Source organism: Pristis pectinata, chromosome 9 (genome assembly GCF_009764475.1).
Source record: "Pristis pectinata isolate sPriPec2 chromosome 9, sPriPec2.1.pri, whole genome shotgun sequence".
NCBI lineage: Eukaryota > Metazoa > Chordata > Chondrichthyes > Rhinopristiformes > Pristidae > Pristis > Pristis pectinata.
In genome coordinates, this window is record NC_067413.1 from 32,982,072 (window position 1) to 33,009,568 (window position 27,497).

The following is a 27,497-nucleotide window of genomic DNA, read 5'->3' on the forward strand; positions in this document are numbered from 1 at the left end:
TCCTCCAGCAGTTTGCTTCTTTGCTCCAGATTTCAGCATCTGAGTCTCTTGTGTCTCTTTTTTATAACTAAGATTTAATTAAATTGATGATAAGCAATTCCTTTCTTAGTACACTCCCTGCTTTTCCCTCATGGGTTATTTGAAACAATGGCCAGCGGTTTAATCTTTTTCCCTGAGTAATCCTTGCTACCACTTCACTCTGCCTTACATAGCTTTCTTCATTGATTGAGGAGGCACTTGGACTGTCAAACCAAACAAAATAAACCTAATAAAATAATCCTTTTTTATGAGAGAGGCTCAAACAATAAAAGGAAAATCAAGTCATATCAAAAAGGAAATTTCAACAAATTAAATCAATATACTGTGTGTGCAATTGTCTCGGAGAAACTACAGTTCCCAGCTGGTTTTGCGACACAGCGCCTGCGCATTTTCTGGGAAGCGGCGTCGCTAGGGGACCAAGTTTGTTCCGTTTCCACGCGGGGGGGTCTCGGTTTGCTTCGGTTAACGCGGCGGAGGCGGTTTCACTCCGGGAGTTCTCGGCGTGCCATTCGGTACCGGGCGATGTCTGGGCCCTGAAGGCGGCGGGATGCAGCGGGTCACGGATCTCGGGCAGAAGGAGCGCGGCCGGATCTGGCACCGCAAGCCCAGTGCCTCGGCGGGCGACGGGTAAACCTGGGCCCCGGGCCGAAGGGGGAGGGAGAGGAGAGAGTGGAGCAGACGGCAAGGACCCGTCAACTCCCTCCCTCTAATCAGGCCCTTCGGCCCACCACGTCCATGCTGTATTTAACTACACTAACCTAATTTACCTGCATTCCGTCCATAGCTTTCTACGCCTTGGTGTTTCATATCCCCACCTGGTTCTGGTGCCATCTGCCCTGCACCTCTCCCATAATGATCCCCATTCTCACCTCCTTGTCAGAGTCCAGCACTGGTAGCACTTGGTATTCCTGTTTATCTCCGACCTTCACCTCCCCTCTTTGCTCCTTCTGCCTCCCATTTTCCTCTCTCTCTCTCTTTGTCTGCCTCCATCTATCATCCACCTGCCACTGTTTTGCAACTCTACTCCTTCCCCTACCTGGTGTAACCTGCCTGTCATCTTACACCCCTCCTCAGTCTGCCAATCATCTGTCTCACCACTCCCCCTCTCCTTTTTATACTGGCCATCTAACTTCTCCACTCTCAGACCTGAGGCAGAGTTTCGACCTGAAACATCACCATTTCTTCCCCTCCTACAGATGCTGCTTGACATTGCTGAGTTCCTCCAGCAGATTGTTTGTTGCTCCAGATTCCAGCATTTGCAGTTGCTTGTGTCTCCCTTGGTGTTTCATCTTGTTATCTAGATGCTTTCTGAGTGTTTTGACAGTCTCTGTCTCCACCACCCCCTCAGGCAGTGTGGTCCAGATTCCAACCACCCCCACTGGGTGAAAAAAAATTCCCACTCAGATCACCCCCTCTTAGGCATTCTCACCAGGGGAAAAAGATTCTTACTATCTACCCTATCTATCCCGCTCATAATTTTGTACAACTCCCCCCTCAGCCTCCTCCACTCTACAGAAAACAAACCCAATCTATCCAGTCTCTGCTTATAACTGAAATGCTTCATCCCGGGCAGTATCCTGGTGAATCTCCTCTGCAGTGCAATCACATCCTTCCAGTAGTGTGGCAACAGAACTGCACAATACTCCAGGGTGGCCTAGCCAATGTTTTGTAAAGCTGCAATGTGACATCCCAGCTCTTATATTCTGTGCCACAATCCATTAAGGGATGCATCCCATATGCCTTTTTCACCATTTTATCCACCTGTGTTGTGACTTGCAGGGTTTTATGAACCTGTACCCTAAGGTTTCTCTGTTCATTACCACCCCCTGCTATTTATTGTGTATCTTTAGGGATTGTACACCCCTTCCTCCCCAAAATTTTCAGTGATTATTTCCTTCTTCCCCCTCTAGTATATCGGGAATTGTCCCTTTGCCCACCACCTCCACCCCCCCCCCCCCCAAATCAAGCTGATGTTTACTGGGGTCATTTATAACATCCTCATCTCAAAATTCCATAGATTATTCAGTCTCACTTGCCCTGTCTTCAGAGATCATGACAGTATCTTCTGGGATACTGCAGTTCAGAAGACCACCATTGGGTGTAATTTGCTTTGGAATGTCCTGTGGTTGTGAACAATGCTATAGAAATGTAAGGTCTATTGTTATTAGCCTGGCAAACCCAGAAATTGGTTTGGAACAGGTATATGGATAGGAAAGGTTTGGAAAGATATGGGCCAAACGCAGGCAAATGGGACTAGCTTGGATGGGCACCTTGGTTGTCATGGGCCAAAAGGCTGTTTCCGTGCTGTATGACTATGACTATGACTCTTGTTGCCTGACAGGGCAGTTGGAAGCAGAAGGTCACATTATGAAACCTTCAAGAATTTATGCAACCAAGTCAGCAACCTGCACTAAGCCCCAGTGATCTGTCACTCAGGATCAATTCCTATATTCTGGACTGGTAGCTGGAGAAGAAGAAGCCTGACTGGGTTTTCTTTGGCCCTTGCTCCTTACAAAGTTTCTTCAAATGAAAATAACCAAGGCTTGTTCTGCTTCTCATGGCTAACATCAGCTAATTTGTTGTGGGCCAGTAATATTTGCACTCCCATAACTTTGCCCGCCTGTGCCCCTACCTCAGCTCATCTGCTTTCCTGATTTTAACAGCTCCATGTTGTACCATGCATTTATTTCCTAAGCCATCCGGGTGTTCAATTTGTTCAACTTGTTATATAATAATAGATTTGGTCTTGTAAAACAAAGTTATTGAAAATGTATTTATTGTAGTTAGCCAGCTAACTAGATGGTGCAAATTAAATCAAAAGATTTAATGCAATCACCTAATCCTTTATGTCAATATCTCTGTGAAAAAAAATGTATTATTCCTGCCATTTACCAATCAAGTATAATTTATTTTATACCACCTTTTAATATGGTAAAAGATGGTTTGCAAGAGATTAATAATCCACATGTAGATTAAAGCATTACTGTAGGGTGTTTTTTAAGGAACAGCTTAGAGGTGGAGAGGTTGAGGGAGTGAAGTCAAGAGGCTTGGGCCTTGGCAATTGAAGGTACAGCTGCCAGCACTGAGGTAATTGAAGCTGGTGGAAATCAAGAGCTGAGAATTGGTGGAGCATGGGCAACTAGGAGGGTCGTCAGACTGGAGTGGGTTACAGACTTGAGGAGAGGTAAGGAAAGACAGGGAGTTGAAACAAAGTAACTTCTCCAAGTGTTAAATCAGAAGCCAGTGTAGATCAGTGAGCATAAGACTGATTGGTGAATGGGACTTGGTGAGAATTAGGACATGGGCAGCAAGATTTTTAGGTGACCTTGAGGTTGAAATCATCACATTTGGTGGTAGTAAGATCATGGGTGAGAATTTCAGCAGCAGATGAGCCGAGGAAGGGGCACAGTCAGACAAGAGTTTGGGTATAGAAATACGAGTTTTAGTGATGGTACAGGTGTGTGGTTATAAACGGTCCAGTTCAGCTTGCCAGGGAGAGGGGTGAACTTTCTGGCAATGATTAAGAGCAATAGCTTTGGCTTCCCAATATTTGAACAAGGCTTTCCACACTCTCCTTTGAAAATGATAAGCAGTTGAAACAGAGCTTGGGACAATCTGTGGTCCCTTTCAAGTTACTCTAAATTTAACCAAAAATGTCAGAAGTCTCTTGTTAGGTTTGCCTTAATAAACTGCTTTTTCTTAAAGTGAATAGCCTCAAACAATTAAATTCACTCACATCACTACTAGAGTTACCTAATAAAAATGTTTATTTGAACCTTAAAAAAATATTAGATTCAGTGTTTGAGTACTGAAATTATTGTTTTAGGTCTTTGTTGCTCTTGAAATTTTATTTTAACTTGCTATTGTTGCAGTGGGGTCATAACCTGGATTATCTTAAAGCAGAGACATTATCAGTGGGGGTGAATTGCACAAGAATACCTTAAAGCTCCAGGAAAGTGTAGGATGAAACAGTAGGATGTGTACATGGGAGCAGGTGTTTGCAGATGGGGGTACGATGGATGGCAGATAGGGCTCCACGTGCTCACTTTGCAGCACAGTGGAATCATCCTCAATTTTAATTATTCCACAACACAGCAGTACTTTGCTTAGGGCATCAGATGCATTCTCAGGAAAGGGGGTGCTAATGAGTCAGTGCTAAAGGGGGTCAGAACGGTTTAGACTTGTAGATACATTGCTGACAGCACTGCAATGTCAGGAGCCTGAGATCAAAAATTTCACCATCCTGTCCCTCCTCCCTCCTTCCTCCTTGGAGATGCTTCTTAAAACTCAGCTGACTGACCAAGCTTTTGATTATTTGCCTTATTATCTCCTTTTGAAGCTTGGTGTCAGATAGTGTTTGATAATGCTTATCTGAAGCTTGCTTGACTAATGCAGTTATACCAATGCAAGGTCTGCTTTAAATGCAGGGAGACTAGTAATAGTGGAGGTGTAAGAGGATTGGAGATGGAGGTGCCAGTAACGGTACACACTCACTGTGCCCACCTGCGTCAGCCCTGAGACCTCCCTCCCGGCACCAAGTGGCTGCATCACTTGCCCCCGCCCATCCAAAACCAACCCCCCCCCCACCCCCTCCCCACAGACCATCTCTGTGGTTCAATACACACTGAGCCACAAGGCAATGCGATTACTTTAACTGTTTAATTGCTGCAGGAATGCTAGCAGAGGGCTGAGCCTCAAACAGGTTCCCAAAACCGTAGCCCTCAGCAGCTGGGAGAGCAGGATGTCACGTCAGTGCTGACAGTAACACATCTCTAGTGGAATCTGCTGATCCATTAGCATTCCCTCCCTGGGAATGCATCCTAGCTGCCAAGCGATGTAGTATATTGTATGCCCATCTTTCCACCTCGCTGAGTGAATCTGTCCTCTCACTCTGAGTGGTTAAGTTTTCCCAAGCCGTAGTGAAATGCCAGCCTAAACAAGTGTCCAAATGAAATCATCTTACTCAAGTGTCAGTCCATTCCCTAGGCCACTACTGGGACAGTGCAATTTGCTTTCCATTTCGCAGACTTCTCCAAGACACGGACAAGTCTCATCAGATTGAGAAATGATTGCATTCATCAACAGTCACAGTGGCAAAATCCAGACCAGTGGCATTTCAGCTCAGCAGGCCTTTAAAAGCTTCCCAGGTCTGACAGATTTACCGACTCCTCCAGCCGTGTAGCTGGGAAAGCAGGAATGTCACCACCTCCATCAGTCACAGAGCACTTCACAGACATTTTCACTCAGAGCTACCTGCAGTTACTTCTGAACAAGACTCATGGCTCTCAAGCCCCTCATTGCAAGTCAAGCTTTAGTTCCAATTGCGGTCACTCAGACAGAAAATACTCTGGGCCTCTCACTGTCCATGTCTGATGTGGCTTGTCAGATCTACCAACGTCAAGTTCCACAGTCTGTTCTCCACCTTTGATCTGTGTACATACTACCATAGCCTCTCACTTAATCCCCTACAACTGCAGTCTGTTGGTACCTCACAGAGCCACCACTTCAGTAAAAATATACATGAATGCATCTACTTTGAATATAATTATAAAAATTATTGACACATTTCAATTAGATCTGAGTTCGAATACTGTGTCAGCCATCACATTTTAAGATGGATGTCAAGTGCAAACGAGATTTACCACACTGGTTCCAGGAATGGTGGGGAGGATTCAGCAGAGAAGCATGGACTGTCCTTGGAGCAGAATAAGAGATTAATAGATATGCTTAAGGATTGAGAGTACATCCACGGGCGCCACCAACTAAAGATAATAGGGAAGGGAACCAGAGATGAGAAATGTGAGCTGGACTGCACTGCCTGAAAGGGTGGTGGAAGCAGATTCAGTTATGGTTCTGATAAAGGAACGAGATGAATATGTTAAACAGAAAATATTTTCTATGAGGAAGGAGCAGGAGATTGGAATGATAGAAAAATAGGGGGCTATGTGGGAGGGAAGGGTTAGATAGATCTTAGAGCGGATAAAATGTCGGCACAACATTGTGGGCTGAAGGACCTGTACTGTGCTGTAGAGTTCTATGTTCTATACCTTCACCAACCATACTCTTGCATATTTTAAGCTAGAATAATATGAAAATGTGACAGCATTAGTAACATTAGCATTTCCCAAGAGAGGGATGCTTATTCCATACAACTGTAACAGCCAGGATTTCCTGCTGGCCAGGCATTTTAATTCCTCTTCCCATTTCCACACCGACATGTCTGTCCACGGCCTCCTCTACTGCCAAATTGAGGCTAGATGAGATTAGAGGAACAGCAGCTCATATTCTGCCTTGGTCGTCTCCAACCTGAAAACATTGATTCCTCTAACTTCCAGTAACCACTCCCCTCTGTCCCCCCCTTTGTTTTCCCTTATCCTACCGGCCCCTTCTCCCCTTCCTCGCCGTCTCAGTCTGCCCATCACCCACACATTCCTCCCTCCATTTCCCCTTGCCTCCCCTTTATTCCATGGTCTGCTGTCCTCTCCTATCAGATTCCACCTTCTTCAGCCCTTTGTCACTTCCTTCTGTCACCTCCCAGTTTCTTACATCATTCCCACTCTTTCCCCTCCCTCACCTGCCTACCTTCCCCCTCTCACCTGGATCCACCTATCACCTGGCAGCTCTTGCCCCACCCCCTCCCCCCACCCTTTTATATTCGCTTCTCCCGCTTTCTTTCCAGTCCTGATGAAGGGTCTTGACCCGAAACGTTGACTGTCCATTTCCCTCCATAGATGCTGCCTGAGCCACTTGAGTTCCTCCAGTATTTTGTGTGTTGCTCCAGATTTCCAGCGTCTGCAGTCTCTCCATAGCCTATCTACTTGCAGGGATGATTAATGCAGGTCACCAATCTGTGAGCATGTAATTGAGACAAAATTAATGCATTTATTTATTATTTCAAATTAATTGCTTCAATGGAGATGTGAAATCTTAAAATTAATGATGGGAACAAAGCTTCTTTGACGAAATGCCATTAAAACAGTAAACACAAAATAAATGTAGGTTTGCCCAGTTGGTGTTTATTATTTCCAATGATTACCAGGGTAAGAATCTCATAGAATATTATAACTTTGATAGTTTTACCAAGTTTTCTTAATCCATGCCTTTTTGTTTTCGAGCAGTGTCATAGTAAATGTTGTTCATAATGTGGTGGGCTATCCCTCGAAGATCATTCGATTCCTTCACGTTGCATTTGATACTGCAGGCGAAGCCTTTCTTGCTGGTGATCACCAGGGCAATATCTATGTCTTTGACTTGAGTAGGAATAGGTAAGTTACTTTAAGTATTTTTTTTACTTGAAGAAAAAACATAGGGCAATATGCATTTATAGTAATATATATTGTATCCTCTCATGCAATTTAAATATAATTGCCTCATCACAGGCAGCTCTCTCTCTCTTCCTCCTCCTATCAAATGTTCCTTAAAACTTCTTTAACTAGTATCTCCATGTCATCATTGAACATTGTGTCTGTGATGCACCTTTTATATGTTTTAACATATTAAAGTGCAACATTAATGCAGGTTATTGTGATTGTAGAAACAAAAACTCAACAAAGCTCAATAAAAGTTTGAGAAACAGCTCCTCTCCTTCCAATTAGGCACACTAAATTCATCAATTTCATATAATCATGCATTTCAGACTTGTATCTCATCTCCAGCATTCAGTTGTTTTCTCTCTGGTAATTTCAGAATTCACTCGTCTCCTACATACACCCCTCCCAAATACTACCTTTTGCTATCAACCCCCTCTCAGCTGGCACCATCACCACTTGTGTCATTCATTCTCTTCTGACCTCCATCCTATCACAAACATTCCCTTTCGTTCAGTTTGCCCTGTTCCTTTTTTTTCTGCAACTTCTTTTATTTCTAACTTTTCCCAGTTCTGAAACATGAATCATTCACTCTTTTCTTCTCTCTCCGCATATACTGCCTGACCTGCTGAGCATTTTAAAATTTTTATTTAACATTCAATAGATTAACTGGCAGTGTGCCATGAAGCATTATCTCAGATCAAGAATTCTCTCTTAAAGTCTCTGCTAGGCAGCCTGCTTTTACTTTGGTATAGCTACTTCCTTTTTAAGCCAGATCATCATAATCCACTGTAATTCCTGCAAGGATCAAACAGGTGATTTTGTTGGCTTACACAGAATCATACCAGACCATGTTGTAACCCAGTGAAGCAGTCCACACCAGGGAGTTGCAATAAAATTGTTAAATAAAGCTAAACACTGGGGAATAGAACGTTTTTTTAGAGAGAGAAAAGAAAGCCAAGTTAGTGTAAGATTTCTGCATTGCTGAATAAACATTTGCACAACATGGTCATAGCTCCTGCCAAGAGTAATCGTAGTTTTCCAGTGATGTCAGTTAGGAAGAATGGTATGATTGAACCAGGGCATGCAATTGTAATTTTCTCTCCTTTAAAGTCATCCAAGAAAGATGCATTGTGTGTAGTTAATGATATGTAGAGTTTTGCTGTGCAATAAAATAACTGGCAAAAGAAGATCCTGTGTTTTGGGAGAGGGTGCATAGATTGGTGATTGTTTTTTTTCTAAGCAGTAATTATTCCAGTGCATTGACAGAGCACAGACTGTTTGAGCTGCATGCATGCAGTACTGCAACCTTAAACAGGAATGTGGTAAAATGCATTGTAGGGAGGTGCACTGGTTCTAGTGCTTAATTTCACGCCCATCTTCCCAATTAGTAATTCATTGATATTTCATGACAGGAGTTATTGTTTCAATATATTCATGTCAACCACCTTGTTGGGAGATTATTCACTGTGCTAGTTCCTGTTTGTTATTTTTTCTCTAGCTTTAAACTGGTGCAGCGAACTGGGCAGGCATGTACAGCATTAGCTTACAACCTCCGAAGGAATACAGAGTACTTGGTCGCTCTAGCAGATTATTCTGTGAAATGCTTCGACACAGGTACCATAATGTCTATAGCCATCAAATGACTGCTTTGCACATGGGGAAGTTCTGTTCAGTGATTAAATAAAAGATGTAAAAGTGCAAATGTTGAATGAGCTGAATCATATGCTGCTTTTATGATGCTATGTGCCTGTGATGCTGCTGCAAGTAAGTTTTTCACTGCACCTCTGCATACATGCACTTGTGCATATAACAATAAAGTCGACTTTGACTTTGAATGAAATATTCAGGTAAGTTCATGCAATAAGATGTCTTTTGTGGTAAATAAGCAAATTTTAGCATATAATTCAAAGGTTTAAAAGCCTTCTTGCATTGCATTTCTTATCATGTCATGAGCAGCTGAGGCATACGGATAAATTGGATTCTGGTCTGTACTGAGTTAGTTAAACCTCAGATGGGCGATGATGGAGGTGGTTACCATTGAACTCAAAAACCCAGGATTGATTTAGGGGAAAAAATTAGGATCCCTTGTTATTAATGCTCAAAAACATCGATCATTGATCATGGAGGAAAGTGCATGTGTGTGTAAATGTCTGCTGAAAGGTTCAGCTGCAATTCTTCTTGTGTAGATTTCAGCATTCACTTTTGAGGCTTGCACATAAATCATGGATAGATGGATGAGGTTATAGAAAAGAGTTGGCAGTCCTGAAATTGTACCTTTTGTGAATCAAAACCTCTTGTGATAGAAGATAATTTTCTGAGGGCTGGAGAGGGGCAGGGACGTGTGGACAAAGTTTAATTGCTTTGTATTTCTGTTGTTTCCCTCTCTCAGTAGAAAGGTCTATGGAACCAAGAATAATAGAAAAGATATGAAAAAATAAAATTCAGTATTATAACATTGTGGCGTATAGAAACATGCACACTGCACCATGTTTTCTAGCAGTTTCCTGTAGAAGCATGAACTTCTTGTTTCTTCTTAACAGCCGATCATTAGTGCTCAGTAAACTATTGCCACAAAGAATTACCATTTGTGTTTGCTTCCGTTTATGTTAGTGTGTTTTCAGGAGGTGCCGATTTGATATCAGCCATAAAAGTAGCAAGTTGACCAGTGGTTTCAATTTATTTTTAAAATTGATAACCATTAACTTTAGTAATTTTACAATAGATGTGTAACGGTGTAGGACTTTTGAGTTGTTTACAAGGAACACTCACACACCACATACTTTTGCTTTGCTGGTGGCAGAGACTAAAGAGCTGGTGAGCTGGATGAAGGGACACGAGTCAACAGTTTCATCCATTTCTGTTGATGGATCTGGAAGATATGCTATCACTACATCAGTTGATACAGCTCAACTCTGGGACTTGGATACATTCCAGCGAAAGAGGAAGCTAAATGTGAACTCGTCTGTTGGCATTCAGAAGGTTAGTACAGGAAATTAAAATAAAGTATGGTAGATTAATATCCTTAAGATATTTTAACAAATATCGCTCATTCAAACAAGTTTAATAATATTTATGTCTCATTTACGTATTGTAACTGATTATGCATGAAACCAGAATATTCCTAGGGTCTTCGTACAATCTTCAGTAAATGATCGCAGTGCATTCCATGGTTAGTACACAGAGCACTGATGGTTGGAAGCTAGGGGGAATATGTTGGAATGGGAGTGGATATTGATATCCCACTTACCATGAAAACTAACTTTCAAAATTCTGTCCAGCACTAACTTCCAGTTGTTCACCATTCCATCCACAGTGAGTTGCATTAACTGCAGTTGCATCCATTACAAGAATGCCATGGTGCAACTATTGATTTCATTACAGTACACACGTCCAGAATTCTCTTTGAAAACTTCAGTTGAATCAATAACAAGATAATTAGTTATCAGCATCTACATTTTTTTTGTTATTCAGTTTTCCAGAGAAAAGAACAGGCTTTCCTGATGGCTGTAGCCTCTCAATTATAGTATCATTCTTGCATTTTTTTTACTCATCTCTCCTGTTACGCCACTGGGTTTGCTTGAGATTCGACAAAGTAGTGGAGGAGAGTGACATGTAGATCCACAGATACCAGCGAAGAATGAACAATACGTTGTTGAAACTCTTGATGCAGATAACTGCCTGATGTTTCATGTTTCTCCTGAGTACTCTGGAATGGAATAACTAACACTTTGTTGTGATGCACCCTTGAACCACCTTACTGTGAGGTATAATTCCAGCTGGAGGACTGGCAATCTGAAGTGATGCCTTTAATGCACTGAACTCTGCTTCTGAAATGTCATTCCAATGACTTCATACTTCAGTGTTTGATATAGTACATTACTGCATTGCTCATGATGTGCATATTACAGGGAATGAATTTTTACCCCTAAGCCTATTGATGCAAATCTTCTTAAAAACCATACTCCTTCTTGAGGGGGGAAATTATATATTTATTGTCTATGTCTATTTAGCCATTGAAGGAGCCCTTATCACAAGAATGAAAGGAATAGGAGCGGGGTAGGCCATATCTCACACTCTACCTTTGCATAAAATAATTACTTCCTCTTCCCCTTAACCCATGACACCCCGTAGACTGAAAATCTGTCTGTCTTGGCCTTGAATGTATTCATTGATTTGACTTTTGGTCCAGAGAATTCCAAAGGTCCGCAATCATCTGAGAAAAGAAATTCCTCCTCCATCTCTACTTAAATAATCAAGTCCATTTTCTGAAACTATGCCGCATGGTTCTAGATTCTTCCATGAGGAGAAACACCTTTTCAATATTTAACTTGTCATTTACCCCCAATCCTCCAAAATCTATTTTTTCTATTTTGATAATATCTTTCATTCTTCTAAACTCCGAAGAGTCTAGAGCCAGCCTGCTCAATCATTCCTCATATGATGACTCCTTCATCCCAGGGGCCAACCAATGAACTGCCTCCAATATAAGTATACCCCTCAAATAAGGAGATCAGAACTTGCACAGTGCTTCAGGTGTGGTCTTGCCACTGTTGTTCAGTTTCACAACAACAGGAGACTTTCTAAATGTATGGTAATTTTGTTTTTCCTTTGTAATCCAGGTTTATTTCCTTCCACTGAGTAATACAATCCTTAGTTGTTTTAAAGATGATTCTGTCTTTGCCTGGGAAAGTGATACACTCCATTGCAAGTACCAATTGCCAGTTCTAGATGAATCCCGGATACATTATAAATCCTTTGCTGTCACCAGGTAGGATTTGTGCTTCATTTTTATTTGATTAATTTTAAATTGAGAAATTAATTCTAATTAGCTTGCTTTGTGGGATTTTTTAAAAAAATTGACTGGTTATACATCACAGCCTAGAAAAAGGTCATTTGACCCACCATGCTTGTGCTGGCAATTAATCCCGTTCCCTTGTTCCTTCTCTGTTGCTCTTATATTTTTTCCTTCTATTTGAATACTTATCCAAATCTCTTTTGAAAGTACCAGTTGAATCTGCTTGCTACTACCCACTCAGGTAGTGCATTCCAGATCATGACAAGTCACTGCATACGTTCTCATCTCCCCTTCTGATTATTTTGCTAATACCTTATACCCACGTCCTTTAGTTACTCACCTTCTTGCCAGGGGAAACAGCTCCTCATTTACCCTATCGTGGTTTTCTAATTGACAATGCAGATAATTATATTACTTTGATTTGCTTACATATTTTAGCCATTAGGACTTCTCCGTCCTGGAGACAGCTGTATTCAGTTTGTCTTTTGGCAATCATGGTTTAAAGGCAAAGATTGTTAAACTAAGTACTTTTTAAAATAGTTCTCAAAAAAAAATTATAGATTCAAGAAATTCTGCACTATATCAAACACTATCCTTCATCAAGGGTCAGTAAAAGCTCAGCTAGTTAACTTCTCTTTTGAAATAGTTTAAAGAGTTGGAATAGTGAGTCAGGAACATAAAGAAAGAGCAACAGGCTTAATATTTTCAAGTTAATAAAACATTTTAATAAGCTTTGGTTTCTTCCCTCATCTTTAAAAAGCATTTGACTCCTTGCTGGTGAATAGATCCCCAGGCATATGATGTCCTCGAATACCTCACCTGAATGATCACCTTTACAGAAGGATGCTGGTAAAGCTGGCATAGATAGTCCATTCCTAATTACCTCTTGAACTTAGTACTTTTCTTTGTCATTTAAAAGCCAACCACATTAGTGGTGGGGAATCACATTTAGGTCAGAACAGGTAAAGATGGCAGATTTTCTCATTGAAGGACACTAGTAAACTAGGTGGATTTTACAACAGTCTGGTAGCTTCATGGCCACTATATTAAGAGCTTTTTATTCCAGATTTATTTAACTTTTTAGTGGGATCCAAACCCATTTCTCCAGAGAAGTGGTCCAGAGCTTTGGATTATAGACCTTTGAGTCTCCATACCTGTCCTTGATCAGGGGATAATACATCTAAACCTATTTTCACTTTGAATCCACCATCTTCACACATGCACCTCAACAAGAGATGCTAATTAGCTATCCCAATCACTGCCCTCAGTCTATCAGCTGAGGCTGAATAGAGGGCCATTGCAGGCACCCTGACTGCTATCAATTAATGTCATAAAACTGGGATCAAACCTGAGGGCTTCCTGTTCTGTGTGACTCGGTGAGTTAATGGAGAGTGGTTGTTACACTTCTCGTGCAGTAAATATGGTTGCCGTACCATCTTCCCCTTCCTTTCCACACTGGTGCAGTCTGAGCCCTGTAGATCGTACGTTTATATCAAAACGTTAATGCTTGCAGGGATGGTCGAGTTTTAGTAGCAGGAGGAAAATCAAATTTTCTTCATCTCTGGTGCCTGACCACGAGACAGCTGCAGCGGATAATTCAGATGCCACCAAAGGTGCGAACAATTCGCCATCTTGAATTTCTCCCTGATACTTTTGATGGTGGATCAAGCCAGGTAAGCTATTAGTTGACGGGAGATTGGGGTCAGGGTATGGGAGTGTTTACATTGATGCCCAATATAATGTTCTAATGTAGGATGCCACATTTAAGACTCTACCTGTGTCTAGCTTTAATTAGAAAAGTGACATTAAAGTCCAGGGAGTGGTACAGAGAAGGACCCAATGGAGTTGATCACTACTGTGTGAGAACTGACTGATGAACAAAGAATGGGCTTTTCCCTTACACAAAGTGGTCATTGAGAGCATTGCCTAAAGGTGATCTGGACCTAGATGTTTTGTTCAATAACAAATAAATAGAGGAATTTGAGCAAAAATGCCAATCCAGGCTACTGGTGAAACATATTTCCAAGGTAAATTGGTTTATTACTGTCACACGTACTGAGGTACAGTGGAAAAGCTCTGTTTTGCATGCCATCCACACAGATCATTTCATTGCGACAGTGCATTGAGGTAGTACAAGAGAAAACAATAACAGAATGCAGCATAACGTGTTACAGTTTAGAGAAGGTGGAGTGCAGGCAGACAGTAAGGTGCAAGGCCATAATGAGGTAGTTGTGAGGTCAAGAGTCCATCTTGTTCTACTTGGGGACCATTCAATAGTCTTATAACAGCAGGATAGAAGTTGTCCTTGAGCCTGGTGCTACGTGATTTCAGGCTTTTGTATCTTCTGCCCGATGGGAGGGGGGGAGAAGAGAGAATGTCTGGGTGGGAGGGATTTCAATTATGTTGGCTGCTTTACCAAGTCAGCGAGAAGTGTAGACAGAGTCCATGGAGGGGAGGCTGGTTTCTGTGATGTGCTGAGCTATGTCCACAACTCTCTGCAGTTTCTTGCGGTCTTGGGCAAAGTGATTATCATACAAAGCCCTGATGCATCAAGATAAAAATCCTAATATTATAAAAGTTATTACAATTAAGAATTGTGGTTCTAGATTTTGAACATTAGTGGCTTGAATAGTTATCTGGTATAAGTAAATTTAAAAATACAGATATTTAAAAAAAAAACTATTTAAAGTCAGAGCATTAAGTTCCTTAATTAGAGCAAGTCCAGTAGTGAATATTTAATTGACCATAAAATGGGATTGTTTCATTATTGGTGTGTCATGTATTCCTTTGGTGTGTTATCACAGTTTGAATGTATCTCTCTTGTTGCTGCAAATGATATGTTTGACCAATGTTGCAGGTTATTGGAGTACTGAGCCAGGATGGCATCATGAGGTTCATCAACATTCAGACTTGCAAGCTCCTCTTTGACATTGGAAGCCTTGATAATGGAATTAGCACTGCAACAGTCAGTCCAAATGGACGTTACATTGCAGCTGTCCTAGAGGATGGCAGTCTTACCATTTACAGTGTCAGAGCTTTATCACAGGAAATAAATAAGGTATTCAGAGGCTCATTAAGTAGAATGTAAAGATGTTGACCACTACGCAGTGAATATCAGTAGCGATTTGAGGGTTTTCATATCACAAAAGTACAGCAAGAAAATTAGTTAATTTTACTGTTATTGATCTTTAATTTAGGTTTGATTTATTTTGGATTTTTATTTTAACTTTGATGAATGCTATGCAAATGCCAAAGAGAGAGGGATTGTAGTGATGAACTACAACTTAAGCTTAGCTTTTTGAGCTGTAGGTTGGCATCAGAGTTAATGAGTAAATGAATAATTTCCTAATGTTATTTTCTTTGTTTTTAGCAAAGCAGATACAAAGTGGATATTTCCTATAAAGGCTGCATCTGATCAGTACTTGGAACACCGAACAGTACATCACAGGAACAGGCCCTTCAGCCCATAATGTTGTGTTGAACTAATTAAGCTAATGACACCTAATTTAACTAATCCCTTCTGCCTGCACGTGATCCCTATCCCTCCATTCTCTGCATATTCATGTACCTATCTAAGACCCTCTTAAATGCCTCTATTGTATCTGCCTCCACCACCACCACCCTGGCAGCATAGCACATTCCAGGAATCCACCACTCTCTGTGTTACATATATATATATATATATATTAATAAAAAACTTGTCCCACAAAAACATCCCCCCTCACCTTAAATTCATACCCTCTCGTATTAGACATTTCGACCCTGGGTGGGGGGGGGGAAGATACCAGCTGTCTACTCCATCTATGCCTCTTATAATTTTATAAACTTCTATCAAGTCTCCTTTCAGCCTCCACCTCTGCAGAGAAAACCACCCTAGTTTATCCAACGTACTTGTTGCCGAGTTTTAGTAAGGCATTACCTGCCTTATTCCTACAGTAATTTGATTTTCACAAGGTGAAATAAAATACATTCAGGAATGCACTCTGAAAGAATGGTTGAAGAAAATAACTTTCAGAAAGGAATTGGATGAAAACTTGGGAAAAACAAAAATTGACAGTGTTTTGGGGGAAAGAATTAGAGAGTGCAGTAAAGTGGCGACCTTGCAGAGATGACAGGAACAGTGGGATGATTTTCTGGGACCTGATGTTCCTTGGCTAATGCGGCCTTTGAGGCATCTGTTTATAGTTTTTTTTGGGGCATCTTGTTTATAGTTATGAAGGAGGAAAATGTTCTAAAGCTGGGATAGGTCAGAAGGTTACAAGTTCAAATCCCACCCCAGGCGCAAAAATCTAGGCTGTCTCTCTAGGCCATGCAATGTTGGATCATTTTATGTATTTTTTAAAAGTGTTGATTGGGGTATTCCATGACAATCTAAAACATTTTAACCTGTTCAGGAGAAATAGTATATATGAGGAATAGATTATTCATTCTCCATTACACTGCTGCAGGTCTTCCATCAAGTGCATATGTGCAATTCTCTTGAAGTTTATTATTCTGCAGTGATTGCAGTAGAGCCATCATTCACATGTTGAGTTCATAAGAAGCTTTAATTCTGGTTACTAGTGTTTCTCTTTTTCTGTTATCGGCAAACTTTGGAAAGAAACCAGTACAAGCCACAATTTCATGTAAATTGTGTTTGTTTCCTCCAGCCACCACCTCCACTGGTTAAAATTGTTGCAGACAGGGAGAAGACTGAGGATTCTAAAAATGGGAGTGTTCCATCTGGCCTGAAAATGCGAGTGACATCTGGAAAAGTAGAAAGACCTAGGAGGGGAAAGTCAGCCGGGAGGGAAGTCCAGGCTAGGATCCTAAAACCATCTGGCACCATCTTGGAGGACAAAGAGGTAAGAGGCCAGAAGGTCTGACTGGGTTGGTCGGGAATGATGCAGGAGCAATGGTTAAGTGTAATTGACCCAAAGTTAGATTTTTTGCAATAAACTTCTGGATGAAAGCTAAATAGTAGCTTGTAAGTTGCTTAATAGACTAGCTATACACTTCATATTTGTGTTGGAAGCTAAGAATGTGACAAAACTAATTTGAGACATTTGTTTTTCTTTTTTTTTCCCCCAAATGACGCACTCCTTTTCAAATTCACTCTGTTGGTGTTGAGTGCCCTCCAGTACGTTGTCCTGAGTGACCATTCTTCACGTGGTTGTTGGTTCAGTCTCAGTGTGATCACTTATTTCTCAACATACAGCACTAGATGACATTCATTCTCCTTTGTTCTCCCATCTCCCAAGGTCAAGGGTACTGAGGCCAATTATGGCTCGCCTTCACGACCTCGCTGAGATTTGCTAAAAGAGCACAAGCTGAAGGCTTGAGTTGTGATCTTATATGTAGCACTCTTGTCTGAGAGTCAGAAGATAATATTGTCATGTCCCACACATACAGTTGAATGACTAACCTTCACTGAGTGCCGGTATTGAAGAAGTGCTGCAGTGTCAGAGGTGCTGCACCCTGCCCATCCCCTCAGACAAAACATTCCTCAGCAGTGATTTGAAGAAAAGCAGGCAAGTTTTCCCCAGTGTACTAGCCAATATTTATCCAGTAACCAGTATCACTATCTTGTGCTGATTGTAGGATCTTGCTGTGTGCAGTTTGTTGCTATGTATCTGTGTTAGAGCAGTGACTACTTTTCAAAAGGACTTTGGGGTATCCTGAGGTCATATAAATTCAGGTACTTTTCCTTCACCCATTAAAATGCTTACAAATGGTAGAGTTTGGATACATGTTGCCCAGCGGAAATTAACTATGTACCAAGTATTTAATCCAGAACACTTATGGCCTGCACAAGTCAATGTCAAAGAGAGCACCAACCTGCTAAGCCATCTGGGAATGTTGAGTAAAATGAAATTTTTTACTTGTTATTTAAATCTGATACTCTTGAACCATAGTTTTCTTCATAGTGAACAGTTAACAATAAAGTTTCGACATATTTTCTTCTGTATACACAGAAATAATTGGTGATTTCTTATTCTCTTCACAATATTTTAGAACATGCTTCCAGCAGGTCTTAATAAAAAGCGGCTGCGGGCTCTGCTGAAAGAATTTGGAGAATATCCAGAGAAGTACAGGTGTGCTGCTGAACTGATAGAAAATGCCTACAACTTAATTTAATATTTGCAACTAGATTGTCTGAAAATATCCATGTGGCTATAATATTTGTACATGTAAACTAGACTGAAGGAATTTTGATGTTCTTCTCCTCTGCCAGTTTTGCTTTTCCACTTCTACAGCATTCTTCCACCTCTTCCCATGTTCAGTTTGTTCAGGACTTGGTTGGGGGCAGAGATGTAATCTTACCAGAAGTGGATTATATCTGCATGTTCACAGAGGTATCACAACCCCCCTACCCAATTCTTGTCCAATTGCTAGAAATTAAGGATACAGTGGGAACTTATGGAATTGATATTTTGTTTTCCCTTCTTGCTAAAGCAGAGGCTTAGGGCTATTTTTAGCCTTTCTGCTATTGCCCTCATAGCTGAGATCAGCTGGCAGCTAAGATTGAGAGTCAAATCTAGGCCTCTTTGTACTGTATGACTCAGTTTTTGCTTCCAAAAAAAAAAATTTGCCTTTATCAACTGACCCATGAATGAAGGTTATAATGTAATTTGCACTTCTGAAAATTCATAAACACTTTATATTTACTGGATGCCTAAAGAAAAACTGTTAACAAAATACAAGTCACTAATACAATCACCAGGGAATTCAGGAGAAATTTCTTTACCCAGAGAGCGGTGAGATTAGGACTTTATATAACAAGGAGTAATTGAGGCACATAGCATTGATGTGTTGAAGTGGGAGCTGGAGAAGGATATAAGGAGCACAAGTAGATGGTTTTGAAAATCAAAAAAATGGCAGGTGCTAGAAATCTTAAAATAAAAACTGAAAATGCGAGAAATACTCAGCAGGTCATGGAATGTTAATTCTGTTTCTCTTCCCACAGATGCGGCCTGACCTGCTGAGTATTTCCCGTGTTTTCTGTTTTTATGTTAGAGAAGATGGTTTTACAGATGGAATGGAATAAACAGGGATAGGAGAGGGCTTGTGTGGAGCACAAACACCATTAAGGCCCATTTTGGGTCAAACAATCTGTTTCTGTGTAGCTAATTCTTTGTCGTTTCGTACAGAGGAAGAAGTAGTCCTTTTATGTATTTGACTTTATATTGCAGGATGTTTATTTGGCGTTCTTTGCTACAGCTGCCTGAGAACCATGCAGCCTTCAGTAGCCTCACCGACAAGGGTACACATCCTGCCTATCTAGGAATACATGAAAAATATCCCATCAAAAGTCGAAAGCTTCTAAGAATTCTTCAACGGTGTGTTTCAAAATTGCTTTTTCTTTAGAAGTAACTTTCTTACAAATGCATTTAAAAACATTGTGCTTACTAACATTTGGTGTCTTTCAGCAATGTCCTTCTTTTGCATGCATTATTTGATTCTGAAGCAATTACCTGATATAAGTGAGTTGCAAATTCCAAAAATAGTAGCCTTGTCAGTTCTAGGGAGAAATAGGATCAATAAAATTTGTAATATTAAAAAGGCATCCAGAAAGGTGAGACAATAATTTAAACACCAATTGCTCAGGTGGATCCTGATGTGAGAGTCCTATGATTCAGTACTTCACATCTACCAGCCTTGCTTAACATTTAATTGCCCTGATTTTCTCCAATATAAAAAAAATTCATCATGACAACTATCTCATTTGTTTTAATTTTTAACCAGTTAGCACGTCTCTGCCATTTGAACTAATAGCAATACAGCTGCATGTTGTACATCATTTGGATGAACCTCTAAGGGAATAAAAGGCTCTTGATGGATTTAATTGTTTGGATACCATTAACTGAGTTATCCAAATCCTAAAGGCTGCAGCTGACAGATTGGTCTCTGAGGCAGTTACATGCTTCACGTTGTTCCCATGAACTGAGCTGCTACAAATCTTTGTGCTAGTCAACCTATCATTGTTGCACTGTTTGCTCCCCTGTTGGCACACTGCAGCAACTCACCAAGGCACATTACAATACCATAAGCTCCACCTTCTGGAGTGATAAAGGCAGCAGGTAATTGAGGTGACCCCTTCAAGTAACTGTCTAACTTGGACGAGTATTCAAAAGGCCAAAAATTGCAGATGTTGGAAAGTTGGAAAAAAAAAACAAAGTACTGGAAATACTCAGGCAACATCCAGAAAATTTAATGTGAGCCCAAGAAGTAGGATCTTATTTTCTATATTGGCATGCCACATGCCTCAGAACTCACATTGAATTCAACACCTTCAGATAACCAGCCTTTCCTGTTTGTGACTGGCTGGCTCTGATGAAATGCCATCAGCATATTATGTTAACTCAGTTTTTCATTCCCAACTTGTCGTGTCTGACTGTTCATTTCAGATTTTCAGCAACTGAAGTGTTTTATATCTCACCGTTCTAGCATTGTTGTTTTTCTTTGTTCTCTCCTCTGTCTTCATTCATCCCCTCCAGATGATTGGCAGCTGGCATTACCATTTTGTTTTCTCATTCAATCTCTCTTCATCATGCTGCCACAGACATTCCCTTTGTTCTCTCCACCATGTTCAGTTTCAAACTTTTTCTAGTTCTGATGAAAAGTCTTCGACCTGAAGCACTACTTCTGTTTCTCTTCTCATAGATGCTGCCTGACCTGCTGAGCGTTTCCGGCATTTTCTGTTTTAATTTATTGTTTGCTCTTCCTCTCTCTGCTAAGCCATCACCCTGGAATTTCCTCTGTAGCACCATGTGGGGGCACCATTAACCACAAGCATTGTGGTGATTCAAGAAGGAAGCCCAAAACTACCAATATGGTTCAGCTAGCAATGGCCAATAAATACTGTCTTACCAATGTCATTTGCATTTTAAGAACAAAGTTTTCTTTTGATTAATTTGCACCCTTTCTTGACTTTGTGGTTAATGCATGAAAATTCTTTTCATTGGAGAAATTAGACCATTTTATTTAGATCCAATAATTATTTATTCCATTATGAAACGTGCTACCTAGGTTTACAATAACAAAAAATCTAAAGACAGTAGTCATAGGTTCAGCATTGAATAAGTTAATTGTTGATTTATAATGACAAGGTAATTGATAAATGTTAGATACAGGTGTGTGTGTGTGCATATCTATGTATAGAAGTAAAATAATGGGCCAAATGCATCACAGTAATAGGCAAATGAAGGAAGATGTGTGGAATATTTTAGCAAAGGTTGAGGGGAAATCATCATTGTATGAATGTTTAGTTCAGTGGACTTAGATTGAACTGAATAGATATTTTGTTGGCCAGACATTGAACGAGAGCAATTTAAGAAGTATAACCGATGAATTAAAGTGCCCAAACTCTTCCTTCCGATAGGTTAGGATTGTGTTAGGATTTTGTTCCTGAGGCAACCCACTATCAGCTTATGGATGGTGAAATTCCATCTCAAATGAGAGTGGATGCTTTGGGAAAGAATCTAGCTCCAAGGCAGAGCATAGGTATGACCTTCCCGTGAGGGTGTGTAACTTATGGGTAACACTCAATCTTGTAGCACTAGAGATAAATTTCTCCCCATGCAATCACAGCTTACCTATAGATAAATTAAGGTGCACATGCTCCTGTCTATATCAACAGTGCTGAGGTCAAGAGTGTTGAGAACTTCAAGTTCCTAGGAGTGAACATCACGAATAGCCTTTTCTGGTCCAACCACATAGACGCCACAACCAAGAAAGTTCACCAGCGCCTCTACTTCCTCTGGAAGCTAAAGAAATTTGGCATGTCCCCTTTGACACTCACCAATTTTTATCGATACAACATAGAAAGCATCCAATCTGGATGCATCACAGCTTGGTATGGCAACTGCTGGTATTGGTATTGGTTTATTATTGTCACTTATACCAAGGTACAGTGAAGAGCTTGTCTTACAAACTGATCGTACAGGTCAATTCATTACACAGTGCAGTTACATTGAGTTAGTACAGAGTGCATTGAAGTAGTACAGGTAGAAACAATAACAGTACAGAGTAAAGTGTCACAGCTACAGAGGAAGTGCAGTGCAATAAGGTGCAAGGTCACAACAAGATAGGTCGTGATGTCATAGTCCATCTCACTGTATAAGGGAACCGTTCAATAGTCTTATCACAGTGGGGTAGAAGCTGTCCTTAAGTCTGGTGGTATGTGCCCTCAGGCTCCTGTATCTTCTACCTGATGGAAGAGGAGAGAAGAGAGAATGTGCCGGGTGGGTGGGGTCCTTGATTATGCTGGCTGCTACACCAAGACAACGAGAGTCCAAGGAGGGGAGGCTGGTGTCCGTGATGCACTGGGCTGTGTCCACAACTCTCTGTGGCTTCTTGTGGTCCTGGACAGAGCAGTTGCCGTACCAAGCCATGATACATCCAGATAGTATGCTTTCTATGGTGCATTGGTAAAAGTTGGTGAGAGTCAAAGGGGACAAACCAAATTTCTTCAGCCTCCTGAGGAAGTAGAGGCGCTGGTGAGCTTTCTTGGTTGTGGCATCAACATGATTTGACCAGGACTGCTGTTGGTGATGTTCACTCCCAGGAACTTGAAGCTTGCAACCCTCTCGACTTCAGCACCATTGATCTAGACAGGTGCATGTACACCACCCCCTTTCCTGAAGTCAATGACCAGCTCTTTTGTTGACATTGAGGGAAAGGTTGTTGTCATGACACCATTCCACTAAGCTCTCTATCTGCTTCCTGTACTCCGACTCATCGCTGTTTGAGATACGGCCTACAATGGTGGTATCATCTGCAAACTGCTCCGCCTAGGACCGCAAGAAACTACAGAGACTTGTGGACACAGCTCAGCACATCATGGAAACCAGCCTCTCCTCCATGGACTCTGTTTATACTTCTCACTGCTTTGGTAAAGCAGCCAGCATAATCAAAGACCCCACCCACCCCCAACATTCTCTCTTCTCCCCTCTCCCATCAGGCAGAAGATACAAAAGCCTGAAAGTACATACCACCAGGCTCAAGGACATCTTCTATCCACCATTATAAGAGTATTGAACAGTTCCCTAGTACGATAAGATTGACTCTCGACCTCATAATGTGCCTCATTATGACTGTGCACCTTATCGTCTACCTGCATTGTACTTTCTCTATAACTGTAACACTGTTCTTCATTCTGTATTGTTTTACCTTGTACTGCCTCAACGCACTGTGTAATGAATTGATCTGTATGAATGGTATGCAAGACAAGTTTTTCACTGTACCTCAGTACAAGTGACAATAATAAACCAATTCCAATAATTGTACTTGTATTGCAGGCAGATTTGATTTGGGCTCTTACTTACAATAAACAAAAATGACATAACCTTTTCATGAAAAGTTTGAACTGTTCTGTATAGGCTGAATTGATTTTATCATTATAATATAATTAGGAGGAGGTTTGATCTACTTTGGAAAGGTAATGTATATATGATTGAGTTTCAGAGACCATGTGCATTGCAGAGAGATTCAATTGAAAGGAAATAAAGTCATTGTTTTAATTTATTGCACCATTTTTGTTCATCAGGGTATTGTCAGCCATGGCTCATTGGTCAACCATCTTTAGTGAGGTCTCTTATCTTCCACTACTAGCATTCCCATTTGTAAAACTCTTTCAGAACAACCAGTTGATTGGGTTTGAAGTTGTTGCTACAATTATAGGTAAGTAGAAGGGAAGCACTCTTGATTAATTACATAATCTTTCCTTTATAAAAAGAAGTTTTGATATTGAATGTAAAACTGCTGTATCACCTGTTAACTTTACCTTTTTTAGTAAACTGGTGCCAGCACTGGTTTGAATATTTTCCAAATCCTCCAATAAATCTCCTGGGCATGATTGAGAACATTCTGGCTCACCATGACAAGGAACTGCTGCAGCATTTGGTGAACTACAACATAACCTCACAGGTAGCTAAGCATCTAAATAATTGACCAAGTTATCTTTTTATTGTGTTTTCTTTATGACTTATCTTTGTTAAACACATAGAAGCTGGGGTGTAGAGCAATCCTACGTCAGGCATAGTAGAAATGAATGCCAAGGAAACCTCCCATACCTTAACCCAAGGTACCTGGATTCAAACCCCAGAAAAGCTTCCTATTTAACCAGAGTAATATTTCCATGGTAGCTTTTTCCATGGCCTCGTGAGCAGGTTAGAAATTTAGTGTTGTATCTGAGCACTTCTTATTTTACAAGTGTTGTAATGTTGTCTGGATCTTTTATGACATATCCACATTTATTACACTGTCATTTTATAGATAAAAGGTGGAAACTTCCACCTTATAACTTTTTTTCCGTCTTGTAAGTTCAGATACCGGTTTCAATGATACTACATGTTCCAGTACTAAATATAATGGTCCAGTTTTCAGTTAATGGTGTAAATTTACCAAGAATGTCAAATCAGCGTAATTAGTTCAATTTTCATTGAGAACTAAAGAGTCCTGAAATCAGCCCATGTCCCAATAGAATAAAGTCCTTTTCAGTTGTTATTTATCTGAGCAGCATTTCTAAGATTGCTGATCTTGATTCTATCAACAGTCCTATGCCTGGCCTCTTCTTGAGACACTGTTCTCGGAGGTACTGACAAGAACCGAATGGCTGAAGCTATTTGATAATATTTTTTCCAATCATCCGTCCTTCCTGTTGATGGCAGTAGCAGCCTATTTAATCTGTTCTCGAGCTCCACTGCTTCATTGCAATATAAAAGAAGACCTTGAGGTGAGCAGAAAAAGATACTTTAAACTTATTGGTTAAGTGGAGAGCATGCTATTTTCCAAGTTTTACTATTAATGGTAAATTTATTTTTAACATCTTTTTCTTGTATCTATTAAAAAGTACTCTGTCCTGATAGATGCACACTGCCTTCCCTGTGCTCTTTTTTTGCTATTTTCTCCTCTTCTGCCCATTCTTCTGCCTCTATTCTTTTCATCCCCAGTCAGCACTCTTGCAATCAGGAGGTCTAAATACTTCAGTTCAAAAATTCTGATATAATGCATTTTATGGTAACAATACTTGCTGATGTTAGTAGTAAAACAAACCATAGATGCAAACTTCAATCTTGTACCAATGGATGCCACACCGGAGGATGTCTATTTAACAGCAGAACTCATTCAGACTCTGTCTATTGTAAAATACGAAAAGGTTCTGTGGAACTGCCAGTCCTGTGGCATAGTCTCAAAGCAAAGAAAACTCGGGAAATAATCTATGTTTACAGAACAGATCCATCAAACAACAAGGGTGTTGGTTGCCTGTCGCTTTAGTAGTTTGCCCCACTCCCAGTGAGAGACCTGTTCTTGGCTTCATGGGAAAAGCATGGAGAGTTCAATGTGTGGTTGAGAATTATTTCATCATCTTTAGGGACTTCTGGAATTAACATGAAGTTTAATGGTTTAAGATCATAACTACTGCCCTCTGTATTTTTTGAATGGCACATCTAGGTATCCCACTGCTATAACACTCCTAAACCAATCACCTCTTTTACACACCCCGTCTGGTGGTGCTGCATTCCCATGTTTTATTCCTTTGCATTTCCCATTAATGGGTTTCTCATTGTTAATGGCCCTAAAGTCCTGATATGATCTTAAAATTGTTTCAGATGAATATCTTCAGAATAGTTGTTAAAATCCTATTCAATGTGCGAGGCAGGACTCAGCAGGTTACATTTTCACCTCTGAGTCCGAAAGTTGTGGGTTCAAATCCCACTTCTGACATTGTAGCACTGAAATGACCTGATACTTCAGTTCAGTACTGAGGGAGTGCAACACCGGGTGATACCCCATTGCTATCAGACCCCTGAACAATCACCTCTTTCACACCCTCTTCCAGTGATGCTGCCACTTTCTCAGACTCTTAACTCTACCTCTCTCAGTTATTCTGCTGTTGTCACTTTAGCATTATTTTTGTTCCACTACTTCACGTTGAACCCCAATCTTTGCACCATTCTGCTGTTTTTGCACTCGTCTTTGTATTTATTGTTGTGTTTGCTATTAGCATGTCTACTGTTTACTCTATGAGCCTCATGCAACCAAGGAATTTGATTGCATATGACAATAAACTAATCTAATCTAATTTAAACTGTGGAGCCACATTACCTCTTGGGTGGATATTAGCAAAGCAGAACGGAACAGTTATCCATGGCGTCCTAGCTAATGTTTATCCTTGAGATATTACCACAATAGATTCTCATCATTATCACCCTGCTGTGCATGGGAGATGGCTGTGCCCAAATTGGCTGCCACATTTTGTAATAGTGACTACACTTCAGGAGTAATTTAATGTGTTATGGAAGGGATGTTAAGGGTACTATAGGAATGCAAGTCCTTTTCTAATATGATTACATATGAAAATGTTTAGGAGTGAGAAAGAGACGTTATGAAAGTTTTATACATTAACTAGAAAATTCAAACAATCTTTTATCTGATATAGAATTTCTTCCATCACCGCAATAACTTGGACCTCGAAGCCGTAATCAAGGAAGCATACCATCTAATGGATACCACACCTGAGGATGTCCATCCCAAGTGTATGCTGGATGACTTTGTACCATTAACCAAGGGCCAGTATCCAATATTTAACAAATATCCAGAATTTATAATTAACTATCAGACTCAAGAACGAGAGAGGATCTGGCGGGAAGAGCTGAAATACTTAAAGGAAAGGTAAACATGACAATTAAGTTTAAGAGAGAGTTGTTCCATTTTTGTGCAGTTTTATTGCAGGTGCACAAGTTAATCTGGATCTATAATTCTTGTCCGTTGCATATTAAATCCTGGTGCAAAGAAGATTTGACTTCAGTTGGATGTTAAATATGTGCAGTATTTAAGTGTTACTGCCAGAGAAATTCTAGTGTGGCTGTAGACTCCCACCTTCAGAGAAACTTGGTAATCCACTTTGGGTTGAACCTTTTCTCTGCCTCTGTGAGGTACCAGTGCTCTATAGCATTAAAACAAAATGAAACTTTTGCTATTGCTGCAGTCATGGTGTAGGTGCCCTCAAGTTCATCCAAGTTAGATTTATCACTAGTTTTGTTTTTTAATGAGATGATGGAAATTTAGGAATACTCATGGCAGGAGTGTGACTAAGGCATTGTTTTTTTTCCCTGCTTGTTTAGGAATATTTTTAAAGTTACCAATTCACTATTGCTATCAAAAACTCGATTTATGATTTGAAAAGGGATGATTATCAATTGTCAAAGCTGCAACTTATGACTTAGCTAGTAAATCAGCTGCCTCATTCATTGCTAACTCTTTTAGCTTATCAAAAAAATATATTCTTCCAGTTTCCAGTAATACCTTGTATAGTTGCTCCATTTGTGCGGTGCACAGTCAAGGTGACCTTGGCATCTCTAATGAACAGC

The 27,497-nt window shown here is 40.5% G+C and overlaps 1 protein-coding gene across 4 annotated transcripts in view; it reads left to right on the forward strand.

The window, feature by feature from the left end:
- Positions 1-418: 418 nt before the first annotated feature.
- tbc1d31 (TBC1 domain family, member 31) overlaps positions 419-27,497 on the forward strand; it is a 47,887-nt gene continuing 20,808 nt past the window's right edge. For 2 of the 4 annotated variants that reach the window (XR_007956866.1, XR_007956867.1), the window contains exons 1-14: positions 452-666; positions 7,158-7,304; positions 8,848-8,963; positions 10,150-10,328; positions 11,969-12,117; positions 13,658-13,817; positions 15,002-15,202; positions 16,794-16,988; positions 18,139-18,218; positions 19,317-19,463; positions 23,672-23,805; positions 23,918-24,051; positions 24,680-24,859; positions 26,567-26,799. Coding sequence is in view for 2 of the 4 variants with exons in the window: in XM_052022819.1 (XP_051878779.1) it covers positions 587-666; positions 7,158-7,304; positions 8,848-8,963; positions 10,150-10,328; positions 11,969-12,117; positions 13,658-13,817; positions 15,002-15,202; positions 16,794-16,988; positions 18,139-18,218; positions 19,317-19,463; positions 23,672-23,805; positions 23,918-24,051; positions 24,680-24,859; positions 26,567-26,799 (2,135 nt within the window). In the remaining 2 variants the exon portion in view is untranslated. Of the gene's footprint in view, positions 667-7,157; positions 7,305-8,847; positions 8,964-10,149; positions 10,329-11,968; positions 12,118-13,657; positions 13,818-15,001; positions 15,203-16,793; positions 16,989-18,138; positions 18,219-19,316; positions 19,464-23,671; positions 23,806-23,917; positions 24,052-24,679; positions 24,860-26,566; positions 26,800-27,497 lie in introns of all 4 variants that reach the window. The other 2 variants (XM_052022819.1, XM_052022820.1) reach the window with 2 other exon arrangements.